This window comes from Anomaloglossus baeobatrachus, chromosome 2 (genome assembly GCF_048569485.1).
Source record: "Anomaloglossus baeobatrachus isolate aAnoBae1 chromosome 2, aAnoBae1.hap1, whole genome shotgun sequence".
In the NCBI taxonomy this organism is placed as follows: Eukaryota; Metazoa; Chordata; class Amphibia; order Anura; family Aromobatidae; genus Anomaloglossus; species Anomaloglossus baeobatrachus.
Genome location: NC_134354.1, coordinates 97522938 through 97540024, shown reverse-complemented (window position 1 = coordinate 97540024; position 17087 = coordinate 97522938). Strand labels below are relative to the sequence as shown.

Sequence of the window (17087 nt, the reverse complement as noted above, 5' to 3'; positions counted from 1 at the left end):
CGTCTCGCCCGGCTGGCTCAGGTCCGCACCTTAATGCAAGGCGCGTCTCACATCATTCCGCCTTATCGGCGGCCCTTGGATCCCTGGGACCTTAACTTTGTCCTCACGGTATTGCAGAAACCCCCTTTTGAGCCTCTTAGGGAGGTTTCTTTGTATCATCTTTCTCAGAAAGTGGCCTTTCTAGTTGCCATAACTTCTCTCAGGAGAGTCTCTGATTTGGCTGCGCTCTCCTCGGAGTCCCCTTTTTTAGTTTTTCACCAAGACAAGGTGGTTCTCCGTCCGACTCCGGACTTTCTTCCTAAGGTGGTCTCTCCCTTCCACCTTAACCAGGATATTTCCTTACCTTCCTTCTGTCCGGCCCCTGTTCATCGCTTTGAAAAAGCACTGTATACTCTAGATCTGGTGCGTGCTCTCCGGATTTATGTGTCTCGCACTGCTGCGCTTAGGCGGTGCACCTCTCTTTTTGTGCTAACCACAGGGTGGCGCAAGGGTCTCCCTGCTTCTAAGCCGACCTTGGCCCGTTGGATTAGATCGACCATTTCGGACGCCTACCAGAGTACTCAGGTGCCTCCCCCGCCGGGGATCAAAGCACACTCGACCAGAGCTGTCGGTGCCTCTTGGGCTTTTAGGCACCAGGCTACTGCTCAACAAGTCTGTCAGGCTGCCACTTGGACTAGCCTGCATACCTTCTCGAAGCACTACCAAGTGAATGCTCATGCTTCGGCAGATGCGAGCTTGGGCAGACGCATCCTTCAGGCGGCTGTCGCCCACTTGTGAAGTTAGGTTCTGCCTACTTCTTAGTTTTTCTGTTTATTTCCCACCCAGGGACTGCTTTGGAACGTCCCATGGTCTGGGTCTCCCAAAGGAACGATAAAGAAAAAGAGAATTTTGTTTACTTACCGTAAATTCTTTTTCTTATAGTTCCGTATTGGGAGACCCAGCACCCTTCCTCTTGCCCGTTGGCAATTTTCTTGTTCCGTGTGTTATCACCGGCTGTTGTCAAGACAGAGTCTCCGGTTGTTCCGGCTCTTGCTCTGTTCTACTTGTGGGTGGCTATTCTCCTTCAGCTTTTGCACTAAACTGGCTGGGACTGGCTCACCAGGGGGTGTATAAGCTCAGAGGGAGGAGCTACACTTTTAAGTGTAGTACTTTGTGTGTCCTCCGGAGGCAGAAGCTAAACACCCATGGTCTGGGTCTCCCAATACGGAACTATAAGAAAAAGAATTTACGGTAAGTAAACAAAATTCTCTTTTTTCAGATTTAGTCATCTGCCAGAGCTGTGAGAACTGCTCCCGCCAACACTAGGCTCTCTACAGTTTGTACGTTGACACTGAGGTGTCAATCAAGGGATGGCATGTCAGGCTGCCCTGCGCTTGACTGTATAGTCCAAGCAATGATAAGTGTCCTGCTGCTTAAACAAATATAGCAAATAAGCAACAGGTCAGACGTTGACAAGACAGGCAATCCCTGAATTTTCTGTGTTTATCCTTACAGCACACTGGCTTCATTTTACATAGCAAAAACCTGCAGACAGATTCTCTTTAATTGGATCATATTCTTTTTTATCAAACGAGTCGCTCCTGGGTCAAAGCCTACAAATTTAAAGCGGAGGTAGTATTCAGCGCTAACTAAAAACAGCTTTAGACTGATGGGAGAGGAGTGCTGAGCCAGATGTGAGGTCGGTCACCACCTCCAAAAGTGGGAACGTGAGAACGTAGGTGTGCTGTACCAGCTTTGCAACTGAGAAGATAACTAGATTGTGCGCATGTGCGGGTTCTGTAACGACACTTTGGAGCTAAAGGGACCCAAAGCCTTTCAAGAGGCCTACGATGGGGTTAGATGATTCATTGAGAGTACTGAGTAACATTCAGAGGGTAATTTACATGCTGGGCAGACAATAAACAAGGACGTTACAATGGGGAACGTGGAGGGTTAGGTAAAAGACAATAACACACTAGATTAGGATAAATGTGACTTATGGTAGGAAAGTGGGTGACATTACCTTTAAAATAGTTTTCCAAGCATAGATAATTGCTAGGTATGTGATGGGACCAGCATGATATTAGAGTAGGACTGCAGCACCTATATACAGTTAGGTCCAGAAATATTTGGACAGTGACACAATTTTCGCGAGTTGGGCTCTGCATGCCACCACATTGGATTTGAAATGAAATCTCGACAACAGAATTCAAGTGCAGATTGTAACGTTTAATTTGAAGGTTTGAACAAAAATATCTGATCGAAATTGTAGGAATTGTACACATTTCTTTACAAACACTCCACATTTTAGGAGGTCAAAAGTAATTGGACAAATAAACTAAACCCAAACAAAATATTTTTATTTTCAATATTTTGTTGCGAATCCTTTGGAGGCAATCACTGCCTTAAGTCTGGAACCCATGGACATCACCAAACGCTGGGTTTCCTCCTTCTTAATGCTTTCCCAGGCCTTTACAGCCGCAGCCTTCAGGTCTTGCTTGTTTGTGGGTCTTTCCGTCTTAAGTCTGGATTTGAGCAAGTGAAATGCATGCTCAATTGGGTTAAGATCTGGTGATTGACTTGGCCATTGCAGAAGGTTCCACTTTTTTGCACTCATGAACTCCTGGGTAGCTTTGGCTGTATGCTTGGGGTCATTATCCATCTGTACTATGAAGCGCCGTCCGATCAACTTTGCGGCATTTGGCTGAATCTGGGCTGAAAGTATATCCCGGTACACTTCAGAATTCATCCGGCTACTCTTGTCTGATGTTATGTCATCAATAAACACAAGTGACCCAGTGCCATTGAAAGCCATGCATGCCCATGCCATCACGTTGCCTCCACCATGTTTTACAGAGGATGTGGTGTGCCTTGGATCATGTGCCGTTCCCTTTCTTCTCCAAACTTTTTTCTTCCCATCATTCTGGTACAGGTTGATCTTTGTCTCATCTGTCCATAGAATACTTTTCCAGAACTGAGCTGGCTTCATGAGGTGTTTTTCAGCAAATTTAACTCTGGCCTGTCTATTTTTGGAATTGATGAATGGTTTGCATCTAGATGTGAACCCTTTGTATTTACTTTCATGGAGTCTTCTCTTTACTGTTGACTTAGAGACAGATACACCTACTTCACTGAGAGTGTTCTGGACTTCAGTTGATGTTGTGAACGGGTTCTTCTTCACCAAAGAAAGTATGCGGCGATCATCCACCACTGTTGTCATCCGTGGATGCCCAGGCCTTTTTGAGTTCCCAAGCTCACCAGTCAATTCCTTTTTTCTCAGAATGTAGCCGACTGTTGATTCTGCTACTCCAAGCATGTCTGCTATCTCTCTTGATGGATTTTTTCTTTTTTTTTCAGCCTCAGGATGTTCTGCTTCACCTTAATTGAGAGTTCCTTAGACCGCATGTTGTCTGGTCACAGCAACAGATTCCAAATGCAAAACCACACACCTGTAATCAACCCCAGACCTTTTAACTACTTCATTGATTACAGGTTAACGAGGGAGACACCTTCAGAGTTCATTGCAGCCCTTAGAGTCCCTTGTCCAATTACTTTTGGTCCCTTGAAAAAGAGGAGGCTATGCATTACAGAGCTATGATTCCTAAACCCTTTCTCCGATTTGGATGTGAAAACTCTCATATTGCAGCTGGGCGTGTGCACTTTCAGCCCATATTATATATATATATAATTGTATTTCTGAACATGTTTTTGTAAACAGCTAAAATAACAAAACTTGTGTCACTGTCCAAATATTTCTGGACCTAACTGTAAGTCAGAGCGACCTGTATAGGCTTTTTCTTTATCGTTCCTATGGGAGACCCAGACATTGGGTGTATAGCTTCTGCCTCCGGAGGACACACAAAGTACTACACTAAAAAGTGTAGCTCCTCCCTCTGAGCATATACACCCCCTGGATAACAAGATCTTGCCAGTTCATTGCTTTGTGTTCAGGAGGCACACATCCACACATGCATTCTCATCTGATTTTTCATTTTTGGAAAGTTTTTGAAGAAAAGCGGGTCCAAGCCTGGACTCCCGGCATGTCCCTTCTCACCCCACTGTGTCGGCGGTGCTGTTAAGGTTGATTTACAAGGCTGGAGCCTTACATGCCGCGCTCCTTCACCATCCCTCGGGCTCTGGCTTGAAGTGGGAGCCAGCACGGTCCTCCTTGCCTTGCAGGAGACCGGTCTCCATCCGCAGCCCTTCAGGATCCTGCTGGACAGAGCACTCATCCCCAGGGACTTGGAACCCTGCGTCTCAGCAAGCTAAGTACCTGAGACGTTTATATTCGGGGGGTCCCGGTACTTTATTATGGTGGGAGAGTGTGCTGTGTAACTTTTGTGACATTTCCGGCCGGTTCTCTGGCTGTCGCCTGAGAACCGCGCCGATGGTGACTGCGCGCCGGCCGCATCACTTAAATTTAGGCCCCGGCTTTGCCGGAGGCCTACTTTCGATTTCACTGCCCTCGCATGTCAATCATGCAGAGGGACAGTGCGGCTCCGCCCAGCGGCCGTTCGGCACAGGGGAGGGACACTCCTCTCTGAGTACATGTTCCCTCCCCTGTAAATCTCCTTGGCCCTCCAGATCCCGCTCTCAGAGCAGGTCCCGCCCCCTCTCCTCGCTCCGGCGCCATTTTCTCAGCGTTTTTTCTCTGGATCAGCGCTGGCTGCAGCATCCCTGCTAAGCTGCTTGGGGGTCCGGGCTATTGGATCTGGAGGGCACACAAACGGGCTGGTAAGCCACAACCTCCGGTTGTGGACCTTCTTATATACTCTCTGGGGGTCATTCTGGCTCAGAGCCCCCACTTCAGCAGCATGTCTCACACGAGGAGCAAGGCTGCAAGGCTGTACTCAATATGCACTGCATGTAAGCTCATACTGCCTGAACCGAGCACATATCCACATTGTGATGCCTGCTCTAACCTGACAATGCCGCAGCCTGGAATCGCACCCACAGTGGTCCCTCCGGCTGCTCCTGCTCCTGTGGCTGAACCCCCGGCTTGGGTAGAATCCTTCTCTAGGTCTATCTCCCAGTCTTTTGCCGACTCCATGGGACAGCTGTCCCGGACTTTGCTGAGCATGCATCAGCCCCCTTCTCAGGGCGCCTCTGCTGCTAGGGCCCTCTCAGCGGAGCTCACAGAGGATTCCTCATCTGGTCCCAGACCCCGTCCTCCTAAAAGGAGACGCAGGGTTCCCTCTCCTTCCTCGTCCCGCGGCTCTGATTCATGAGCTGACTCGCAGGACAAGGAGGATGCCCTTACTGGGGGCTCGGACGCTACCTCCATATGCCCCATTGATCTGTCCGAAACTGACGCAGATGTTAGTGATTTGATTGCGTCCATTAATTCTGTACTGGACCTCAATCCGCCAGTATCAGAGGAGCAACCCTCTCTGGCAGAAAAGCACCAGTTTACCTTGCCTAAGAGGACAAGGAGTGTGTTCTTTAACCACTCCAGTTTTCAGGCCACTGTGAACAAGCCTAGGGCCTGTCCTGACAAACGCTTCCCAAAGCGTGGTTCTAATGACCGTTTTCCCTTTCCACCTGAGGTGGTCAAGGAGTGGGCTCATTCACCAAAGGTAGACCCCCCGGTGTGTAGACTCTCAGCCCGGACCGTTGTATCAGTGGCTGATGGCACCTCTCTTAAGGATTCCACTGACCGCCAGGTTGACCTTCTGGCCAAATCTGTATATGAGGCGGCAGGGGCCTCGTTCTCCCCATCTTTTGCAGCAGTGTGGGCTCTCAAAGCCATCTCTGCTTCTCTAGAGGAGATGCATTCCCTCACCAGGGAATCTATGCCCGAAATGGTTGCCTTAACTTCCCAAGCTTCAGCTTTTTCATCCTATGCCATGTCTGCCATGCTGGAGGCTTCTCACCGCACTGCGGTGGCTTCGGCTAATTCCCTCGCTATCCGCAGGATCTTGTGGCTTCGAGAGTGGAAGGCAGATGCTTCTTCAAATAAGTACCTTGCTGGGCTCCCTTTTGCTGGATCCAGGCTATTCGGTGAACAACTGGATGAAATTATTAAGGAGGCTACTGGCGGGAAGAGTACTTCCATGCCACAAACCAAAACCAGGAAACCTGTCCAGGGTAGGAATCAGTCGAGGTTTCGTTCCTTTCGTTCCTCCAACTGGTCATCCTCTAAGCCCTCGGCCTCGTCCACTAACTCAGCCAAGGACCAAAAACCCAACTGGCGCACAAAGGCGCGTCCACAGAAGACCGCAGGAGCTGCTGCCACTAAGGCAGCCTCCTCTTGACTATCTGCCCGCGCCAGCAACGTCCTTAGTCGGTGGCAGGCTCTCCCACTTTGGCGACGTGTGGTTTCAACACGTCTCCGATCAGTGGGTGAGGGATATCATCTCCCACGGCTACAGGATAGAATTCTCTTCCAGCCCGCCAAACAGATTTTTTCTGTCAACTCCCCCCCTGCTCCAAGGCCGCCGCCTTCTCTCAGGCCGTGGCATCCTTGCAGGCCAACGAAGTAATTGTACCGGTTCCTGCCCGGGAACGGTTCAGAGGTTTCTACTCAAATCTCTTCCTAGTCCCCAAAAAGGACGGTTCCTTCCGGCCCATCCTGGATCTCAAGCTTCTCAACAAGCATGTTCAGGTGCGCCATTTTCGCATGGAGTCTCTGCGATCAGTCATTGCCTCAATGACCCAAGGAGATTTCCTGGCATCCATCGACATCAGAGATGCCTATCTGCATGTGCCAATTGCAGTTTCACACCAGCGTTGGCTACGTTTTGCAATCGGAGAGGATCATTTCCAATTCGTGGCTCTCCCCTTCGGGTTAGCCACAGCCCCTCAAGTATTCACCAAGGTCATGGCAGCAGTGGTTGCGGTTCTGCACCTCCAGGGGTTGGCAGTGATTCCTTACCTGGACGACCTTCTAGTCAAGGCTTCATCCAGCGTGGACTGTCAGCGGAGTGTCTTGCTCACTCTTGCCACTCTAACCCAATTCGGGTGGCTTGTCAATCTGCCCAAATCCACTCTGACTCCGACCCAGAGGCTCACGTACCTGGGGATGCAGTTCGAGACTCTGCCGGCACTTGTGAAGCTGCCCTTAGTCAGACAGCAGTCCCTCCATCTGGCGGTGCGCTCTCTGCTGAGGCCCCGCCGTCATTCCATCAGGCACCTGATGCAGGTGCTGGGTCAGATGGTGGCGTCAATGGAGGCTGTTCCCTTTGCCCAGTTCCATCTGCGTCCTCTGCAGCTGGACATTCTCCGCTGTTGGGACAAGCGGACTTCCTCCTTGCACAGGCTAGTGGCTCTGTCGTCACAGACCAGGAGCTCCCTTCAGTGGTGGCTTCGGCCCCTCTCTCTGTCTCAGGGACGCTCCTTCCTGGCCCCGTCCTGGGTGATCCTCACCACGGATGCCAGTCTATCCGGCTGGGGAGCGGTATGTCTACAGCACCGAGCTCAGGGCACTTGGACTCCGTTCGAGTCAGCCCTCTCGATCAATGTACTGGAAACCAGAGCTGTGCTTCTGGCTCTCCTAGGCTTTCACCACCTTTTGGCGGGCAAGCACATCCGAGTCCAGTCAGACAACGCGACAGCGGTTGCCTACATCAATCACCAAGGCGGGACACGCAGCCGCCTGGCAATGTTGGAGGTTCAACGCATCTTTCAATGGACGGAGGACTCCAAGTCCACCATATCCGCAGTCCACATCCCAGGCGTGGAAAACTGGGAAGCAGATTATCTCAGCCGTCAAACCGTGGACAGTGGCGAGTGGTCCCTGCATCCGGCAGTGTTTCAGTCAATCTGCCGCAAGTGGGGCACTCCGGAAGTGGATCTAATGGCATCCTGGCACAACAACAAGGTTCCGGTTTACGTGGCTCGCTCCCACGATCCTCAGGCCCTTGCAGCGGACGCGCTGGTTCAAGATTGGTCCCAGTTTCGTCTGTCCTACGTGTTTCCCCCTCTAGCTCTCTTGCCCAGAGTTCTGCGCAAGATCAGAATGGAGGGCCGGCGGGTCATCCTCATTGCAACGGACTGGCCCAGGCGAGCTTGGTACCCAGACCTGCTCCATCTGTCCGTAGAGGTGACGTGGCATCTTCCGGACCGTCCAGACCTTCTCTCACAAGGTCCGTTTTTCCGCCAGAATTCTGCGGCTCTCAGATTGACGGCGTGGCTCTTGAGTCCTGGATCTTAACGGCTTCTGGTATTCCTCCTGAAGTCATCTCCACTATGACTCGGGCTCGGAAGTCTTCCTCGGCCAAAATCTATCACAGGACATGGAGAATTTTCCTGTCCTGGTGTCGCTCTTCCGGCCATGCTCCTTGGCCTTTTTCCTTGCCGACCCTTCTGTCCTTTCTACAGTCCGGTCTACAGCTAGGACTATCCCTCAATTCCCTCAAGGGACAAGTCTCGGCTCTGTCAGTGCTGTTCCAGCGGCGTATCGCCCGGCTGGCTCAGGTGCGCACCTTCATGCAGGGTGCGTCTCACATCATTCCGCCTTACCGGCGGACCTTGGATCCCTGGGACCTCAATCTGGTCCTCACGGCCTTGCAGAAACCCCCCTTTGAGCCTCTTAGGGAGGTTTCTTTGTCTCGACTTTCACAGAAAGTGGTCTTTCTAGTGGCCATAACTTCCCTCAGGAGAGTCTCTGATTTGGCTGCGCTCTCTTCGGAGTCACCTTTTTTGGTTTTTCATCAAGACAAGGTGGTTCTCCGTCCGACTCCGGACTTTCTCCCTAAGGTGGTTTCTCCTTTCCACCTTAACCAGGACCTTTCCCTGCCTTCCTTTTGTCCGGCTCCTGTTCATCGCTTTGAAAAAGCGTTGCATACTCTGGATCTGGTGCGGGCGCTCCGGATCTATGTGTCTCGCACCGCTGTTCTTAGGCGGTGCACCTCTCTTTTTGTGCTAACCACAGGTCGGCGTAAGGGCCTCTCGGCTTCTAAGCCGACCTTAGCTCGTTGGATTAGGTCGGCCATATCCGATGCCTACCAGTATACTCAGGTGCCTCCCCCGCTGGGGATCAAGGCACACTCGACCAGAGCTGTCGGTGCCTCTTGGGCTTTCAGGCACCAGGCTACGGCTCAGCAGGTCTGTCAGGCTGCCACTTGGTCTAGCCTGCATACCTTTTCAAAGCACTACCAAGTGCATGCTCATGCTTCGGCAGATGCGAGCTTGGGCAGACGCATCATTCAGGCGGCTGGCGCCCATTTGTGAAGTTAGGCTCCGCCTACTTCTCAGTTTTCTGTTTATTCCCACCCATGGACTGCTTTGAGACGTCCCATGGTCTGGGTCTCCCATAGGAACGATAAAGAAAAAGAGAATTTTGTTTACTTACCGTAAATTATTTTTCTTATAGTTCCGTATTGGGAGACCCAGCACCCTCCCTGTTGCCTGTTGGCAGTTTCTTGTTCCGCGTGTTATCACCGGCTGTTGTAGACAGAGGCTCCGGTTGTTCCGGCTCTTGCTCTGTCTTTACTTGTAGGTGGCTATTCTCCTTCAGCTTTTGCACTAAACTGGCTAGATCTTGTTATCCAGGGGGTGTATATGCTCAGAGGGAGGAGCTACACTTTTTAGTGTAGTACTTTGTGTGTCCTCCGGAGGCAGAAACTATACACCCAATGTCTGGGTCTCCCAATACAGAACTATAAGAAAAAGAATTTACGGTAAGTAAACAAAATTCTCTTTTTTTCAGCACCGCTCCTAACTTTTCAGCATTACTCAGTGGGGGTCCCAGCAGACAGACCCTCACTGATTGTACAGCCATGTTATATATTGTAGAAAATCCCTTATATGTTATGTACAAGGTGATAACTTGCTATTTTACCCTTACCTATTGTATGTACCCTCACCCATCCCCTGTAGACTGTGAGCCCTCGTGGGCAGGGTCCTCTCCTCTCCTATACCAGTCTGTTTTGTACTGTTAATGATTGTTGCACTAGTTTTTATGTATATCCTTTTCACTTGTAAAAGCGCCATGGAATTAATAGCGCTGTAGTAATAAATAATAATAATTTTCCTACACCATCTGTAGGACAGTGATATATATATATAAAATACAGAGGTGGGAAAGGTAATGGAGATACAGCAATCAGTTGGATTTTATTAGTTACCAGACAAGAAAAACATCTGACTTTCTATGTTTCCGTTGGAAAAATATAAAACCATAAGATGCATTGGGCTTCTTAGATTTTCACCTCTGGTTTATCAACGATTATTCCTTTTATTTTTTTTCAGATGGCAAACTTCGCATTTTTGAGAGGTGACTATAACAGTGTGAGTACAGACAACATCATCTACCTACATTTAGAAGGTTCCTGCAAGTAAGATCGTACTGAGAAAACCAGGATAGAGCAGTGAAATATATTTCCAACTATACCTATTAAGCTATTATTCGGGGTTCCAGAATCACGGACATACGCAGACCCATTAAAATCAATAAGTCTGCGTACACATCAGTGTTTTCCCAAAGACCGTGTGTTCCCTACGGAGACAAGTCTGTTTTTCTCCAGCAGCAGATGATGTGATCCGTGTGACACGTACTAGAGAAAACACATGTCTGTGAAATAAAGTGATTTTCTATACTCACCTGTCTCCAGCAATGCTGTCGCTTGATTCAGGGCCCGCTCATTATGCTCATGCATATTCACTTCACCACGGACCCGGAAGCAGCAGTTCCAGAGACATCAGCACCACGGACAGCAGCGTCGGGGACAGGTGAATAAAAAAGTTCCTGATCTCCGTGTGCTATCACGGATAGCATACTGTGAACACTAATGTGCCAAAATCACGGCACACAGTGGGCTATACGTATCTTCAACACGGACCGTGAAAAGCGTGTGTGTTTTCCACAGACGTGTGAAAAAGACCTAAAAGAAATGACAAATTTATGTAGTGACAGTTTCTTCTTAATCAAAGATGTGCGATAAATGGCATAATATTGCTGTTTATCTAAGGTTTTGTTTTTTCCTCTTTTTTTTTTTTCCAAGAGTTAAAACTTTTTTTATTATTACCTTGAACCGTATCAGGGCTTGTTTTTTGTGGAAGGATTTGTAGTTTTGAATGACACTATTTGACTTACCATATAATATTCAAAGGGAACAAAAATTCAGAGAAATGTTGAACAAAACTTGCAATTCTGCCATTGGTTTTTGGGTTTTGCTTTTAAATGTTGCAGTAAAAATGACCTGGCACCTACTATTGCATAGGTTTTTATTTTTTTGCTATTTTTAAAAGCCATCTGTCACTATATTTCGCCTATCTAACCTATTAATATGGGAATACAGGTTATAGTAATACTGAAAGTGATACCTGCCTGACTCACATCAGATGCCTTGTTGTCAATAAATCATGTTTTATCACGTTATGTAAATGTTTGATTGCTTGTTATGAAGTTCAAGACACGGGCTGGACCATAGTTACCCTTCGGCACCAATAGGTCATCAAATTCTTGTGACTTGCTCTAAAGCCACTGACTAACATATTTCCTTTCTTTTGAAAAATAGGCCGAGAAGTTATTTAAGACCACATTGATATACATGATAGATGGAGGAGTGCAACAGGTACCATATTTTTCAGACTGTAAGATGCACATTACCATAAGACGCACCCTAGGTTTACACAGCAGAATATAGGAAAAACACTTTTCTATTAATTAAAACTTTTCTGATAGTTAAAAGTAGAGGGGTCATTAGCACTAATTTTAATGTACTAGGGTAGAATAGGGAAGTAATACATCTATTAGTGTCTCTTTGCAGTGTGTATTATAAGCACAAAACTCCTCTACATGCAAACTACATGCACATATAGACACACATACAGCTATGCTACATGCAAACTACATGCACATATAGACACACACACAGATCTGCTACATGTACATTTAAACACACAGGTCTCCTACATGCAAACTACAGTACATACACATAGACAGATAGCTCATCTCCATGCACATATAGATCTTCTATATGGAAACTACATTTACATAGACACACAGCTCTGCTACATGCAAACAACATGCACATATAGACACACACAGTTCTGCTACATGAACATTTAGACACAAAGCTCTGCTACATGCAAACTACATACACATATAGACACTTAGCGCTGCTCCATGCACATAGACACACATACAGATCTTCTATATGCAAACTACATGTACATACATGCACAGCTCTGCTACATGCAAACATAGAGACACATACAGCTCTGCTACATGCACATATAGACACAAATGAAGCCCTGCTATATGCACATAGGAACACACTGTACTTTACCACATCTTGCAGTTACAGTTAGTTACGCTTACACATAGACACATGTACACACATTAAATCACTTTTCCTACACACAAACTGTACATTACCACATCTTGCAGTTCCTCATCAAGATTCAAACAATGGCTGCAGCAGCTGAAGGACCTTCCACATATTTTACTTTAGGACCTTTCAGGTCATGTGACTGATCACATGACCTGAAAGGTTCTAAAGTTAAACTGAGTTAGGCCTCTTTTACACGTCCGTGAAAATCACGCACGTTTTTCATGGACGTGTCAAAGGTGCGTATTGCCCTCGGTGTGCTTCCGGCCGCAGTGAAGTGAATATTCAATGAGCATAATGAGTGGCGGTCGGCAGCAAGTGACAGCAGCAGCAGAGAACAGCAGGGCAGGAGAAGGTGAGTAAAGGTTTTTTTTTTCCCTCACAGACACGTCTTCTCTCCGGTGCGTGTAACACGGAACACATACATGTGGTCTGTTTGCCTTACGTGTGACACGTTTGCATTTTGTGTGACACCCGTGATGCCGGAGAAAAATGGACATGTCGGCGTGAGAAACACACGGACACACATAAGTACGGAACGGACACACGTTCCGTGCACAAATACTTACGTGTGTCCAAAACTATAGGAATAGATAGGTCTACGTGTGTACGTGTCTCCGGTACGTGAGAAAACTGCCAAACACGTACCGGAGGTACGTACGTGTGAAAGAGGCCTTAAACAGTTAGAAGGTCCTTCAGCCGCTCTGCAGGTTCATCCTCTTTGCAGCTCCCGGCAGCGGCCTCTCCTGCTGTGCACCGATCACATAATACAGAGCAGGAGGAGAGAGGGCAGCTCTCAGTGATCAGGTAGGACGCGGTGTCTGCGTTATCCTCCATTATAGGAAGCTGCCTCCGGGCTATAAGATGCACACACTTTTTAGCAGACGTTTTCTTGTTAAAAAGTGCATCTTAACCTGACACCTGATTAATGCTTCTTGAACTGCAGGCAGCATGGATCAGACATGGTTCCCAGCAGTTTGTTCCTGCTCCTACACCCTTTGAATGACATATAGGGAGAGACCTGTGACTCATGGGAAGCTGGGCAGTGAAAAGCCTCTTGTGACCAACCACTTGGACTAGTCACTCGAGCAGCATGATCCTCGGTCAGCTGATAAATGCACATTTTCTTTTAAATCCGGCAGCGTTTCAGAGGAAAACAATAATTGACTGAAATAACAAAGCCGAAGTCTGATTTATGGCACATCCTGATTGATTTCATTATTTATAATAAATCTGTAGGAATGTGTCACCTTTATAAAACTAAGAGGGAAACCTCCACTGATTTTATTATATCTTATCACATAAATCTCTCTCTTTCTCCACTTGTGAGATTTTCCTTCTCCTCCTCCGCTTCCAAAACTCATTCACTCTGAAACCCAGCTAAAGTCCATCTTTGTCAAAGCAAGATGGTCTGCCAGATCACTGAGGGATCAGCTGACAGCTGCATATTAATATCTATTCAGAGGGAGAAAGAGCAGAGTTAAATTGAGAAGTGCAGATAGACATAAAATCTTGCTTTATATTGTGTTTCCCCGAAAATAAGACCTCCCCCGAAAATAAGATGTAGCAGGAGTTTTCAGGGAGGCTTAAATGTAAGACATCCCCTGAAAATAAGACCTAGCTGCGGTCAATAATGAAGTGTCATGCAGCCGTGAAAAAGTTAAAGACCTTGCAGGACACGTCATTATAGACAGCGGACACCCCCACAGGACAGAAGAAAGAAGATAGAAGACCCCCGATCATACTCACCAGACGCCGGGGGCAGGTGAGCGCATCAAGGTCCTGCAGTGGAACACACACATCAGATCACACACACACACACTACAGATCGCAAACACACACTCACCACATCCAGCGATATCGTTTGCTTCTCGGCGGCGATACAGTGCAGTGATCTTCCAGGACTTGCCGGAGGAATACATGGCCGGAAGCATGTGATATCTCCGGATGTTGTGAGTGTGTGCGCGCGATTGTAGTGGTATGTGCGATATCGTGAGTGTATGCGATCGGATGTGTGCGTGTATGCTGTCTGATGTGTGACTGTGTGTGTGTATGCGATCGGATGTGTGAGTGTCGGCAGGAGGCAGAGGAGGATGGCGTGCAGCACAGCTGCTGGGAGCGCCCACTGGAGAACACAGGGAGGAATGATTTGAAAGGTGTGTGTGTGTGTGTGTGTGTGTGTGTGTGTGTGTGTGTGTGTGCTGTCTGATGTGAGTGTTGGTCAGATGCAGGGGAGCACAGCCACTGGGAGATCACAGGGAGCAATAATGTGGTGTGTGTGTGTGTGTCTATCTATATGAGTGTATGCTCTCTGTGATCAGAAGTATGTATGTCGGCCAGACGCAGGGGAGGCGTGCAGCATACCTGCTGGGAGATCACAGGGAGATCTGCGAGCCATACAGACGCCCAGGTCTGGTAAGTATGACGATCCTGGGAAGGGGGTGGGGGTCTGCTTTTTGTGGGGGGTAAACTTACCCCCAACCATGTCTCCTCGAGAATAAGACACCCCCTGAAAATAAGAGCTAGTGATTTTTTCAGGGCAAAAAAAAATATAAGACAGTGTCTTATTTTCCTGGAAACAGGGTAGTAAGTGTTTATCTCACTCCAGATCTGAAATCACAGCTACACTGTTCAGTTCTCCTTGATGAAAAAAAATGGAGACCAGGAGTCCCTCATGTCTATGTGTGGGAGATATAGCGGCTAATCTACATGATTATCCCAGAGACAAGTGTAGTAGAGGGAGATCATGCAATGGAGTAAAATGCAGAATACTAGTCATATATTATGGCCAGAAAGTGTTTTTGCTCATGTACACAGGATAACTTATTGTTAAGTCATCTAAAATACCAGTTGCACTTTAAATTATTCTTGATGGGGCATCTTCCCATATAGGTTTTTTCCAATATGTTTTTTCTGTAGCTCATGCATATGGTTTTGTCTGTTCTAACAGGATGATAATTCATTTATTGAAATTTCACTGAAAATGGCCAGCATCTACGCTGCCCGTAACCAGTAAGTCACTCTCTACTTCATTTTATCCACATAATTGATTGAAGTATTGAATATTAAAGGGGTGATGACATGCCACTAGGACACCCCGTCCGTTTATGCTTGGTGAGGGTTTGACCCCTGAACCTCATGAATCCTGAAAATGGAGAGGCCACTCACTGCATTGGTTTGGTACGGTGTCTCCATCACACCTGCAATGTGCTTCAATAGCAAAAAGGAAGTCAAACATTTACATTTAAAGGGAATCTGTCACCAGGTTTTCTTTGTCGCTCCATTGGGAGACCCAGACAATTGGGTGTATAGCTTCTGCCTCCGGAGGCCACACAAAGTATTACACTCAAAAGTGTAACCCCTCCCCTCTGCCTATACACCCTCCCGTGCATCACGGGCTCCTCAGTTTTATGCTTTGTGTGGAAGGAAGCACACATCCACTCACACATCTCCATTTTAGTCAGCAGCAGCTGCTGATTGTATCGGTTGGAAGAAAAGAGGGCCCCCACGGGGCCCCCGGCATGCTCCCTTCTCACCCCACTAAGTCGGCGGTGCTGTTAAGGTTGAGGTACCCATTGCGGGTACGACGGCCGGAGCCTCATGCCGTGTTTCCTTCTCCATCCCTTAGGGCTCTGGTAGAAGTGGGATCCGAAGCGGTCATCCAGGTTCTGGGACCGTGCTCCCTCCGCAGCCCCTGAGGGAATCTGCTGGACAGGAGCTTATCTATCCTCAGGGACAGGGCCCTGCATCCACGAGGTACTCTGTGTCCCCATGGGGAATGTGTATGGAGCGCCTGGTTCCCGGACGCCGCAACTGGCTGCTGAATTGTGAAGACCGGGGACTACCGCGCCTGCTTGTCGGCCGCGGTATTAAATTTAGTCCCCGGCTTCATCGCGGCCTAGTGGCAAAACTCCCGCCCCCGGGCCTGTCTATCAGAGATAGGGGCGGGACAGCCGACCTGACGTCGAATGTGAGGGCCGGGGCATCCTGTATGCTCCCTCCCCCCTCACTGATCACTGTGGGGACCCCAGATTCCCGCACTTTTCCTAACGCCGCCCACGGCTTCACTCCTCCCCTGAGAGCTCCGGCAGCCATTTTTCGGACATTCTGCCGGTGGAGAATCACAGAGAACAGCTCTGCAGCTCTGGGAGACCAAGGCAGGGAATCTGGAGCACACACACCCCGCTTTTTAGCGGTCGGTAAGCCGCACCGGTCACTTGGTGTTGGTCCCCCTGGGTGCCGGTATAGATACGTATATATATACTTATTTCTGTTCGGCCGGGCTGTATACCCTTTTTTCTATATACCCTCAGTGATCACGCTCCTAGGACACTACAGCATGTCGTCCACAAGGAGCAAGGGCACTAAAGCACAGGGTTTTTTTTGCGACATGTACCTCTTGTAGGGCTATGTTACCTGCGGGTTCCACCTACCCTCACTGTGAGCAATGCTCGGCCCCTGTTACGCTTGCTCAGCCGGAGCCTCGGTCACTAGTGGGCCCCTCGGCTCAGGCAGACCCCCCTGCTTCCACTGTCCAGGTGGCAGCGACAGAGTTTGCAGTTTTTGCTGAAAAGCTCTCAGAGTCACTCTCACAATCCATGGCTCAGTCTATGGACAAATGGTCTGCCAAGTTGCTGGAAGCCCTGCAGTCCAGACCGGTCCTTACACAGGCCCCGGACCCTGTTAGATCGGCGCCTCCAGGTCCCTCTCGGTCCACCCCGGCCGGGGTGGGCCCTAGGTCTCACGTGGAGGACTCCTCCACGGACCACAGTCCCAGACCAGCTAAGCGGGCTCGCTTGGAATCTTCCCCGACTTCCTCACGCTGCTCGGGTT

The 17087-nt window shown here is 48.6% G+C and overlaps 1 protein-coding gene across 3 annotated transcripts in view; it reads left to right on the top strand.

Annotated features, from left to right (window-relative positions):
* The window catches only part of TTC19 (tetratricopeptide repeat domain 19), an 81810-nt gene that overhangs the window by 16506 nt on the left and 48217 nt on the right, over positions 1–17087 (top strand). For 2 of the 3 annotated variants that reach the window (XM_075335206.1, XM_075335205.1), the window contains exons 4-6: positions 10171–10209; positions 11439–11495; positions 15205–15266. In XM_075335206.1, coding sequence (XP_075191321.1) covers positions 10171–10209; positions 11439–11495; positions 15205–15266 — 158 coding nt within the window. The remainder of the gene's footprint in view (positions 1–10170; positions 10210–11438; positions 11496–15204; positions 15267–17087) is intronic. The other variant, XM_075335207.1, reaches the window with a different exon arrangement.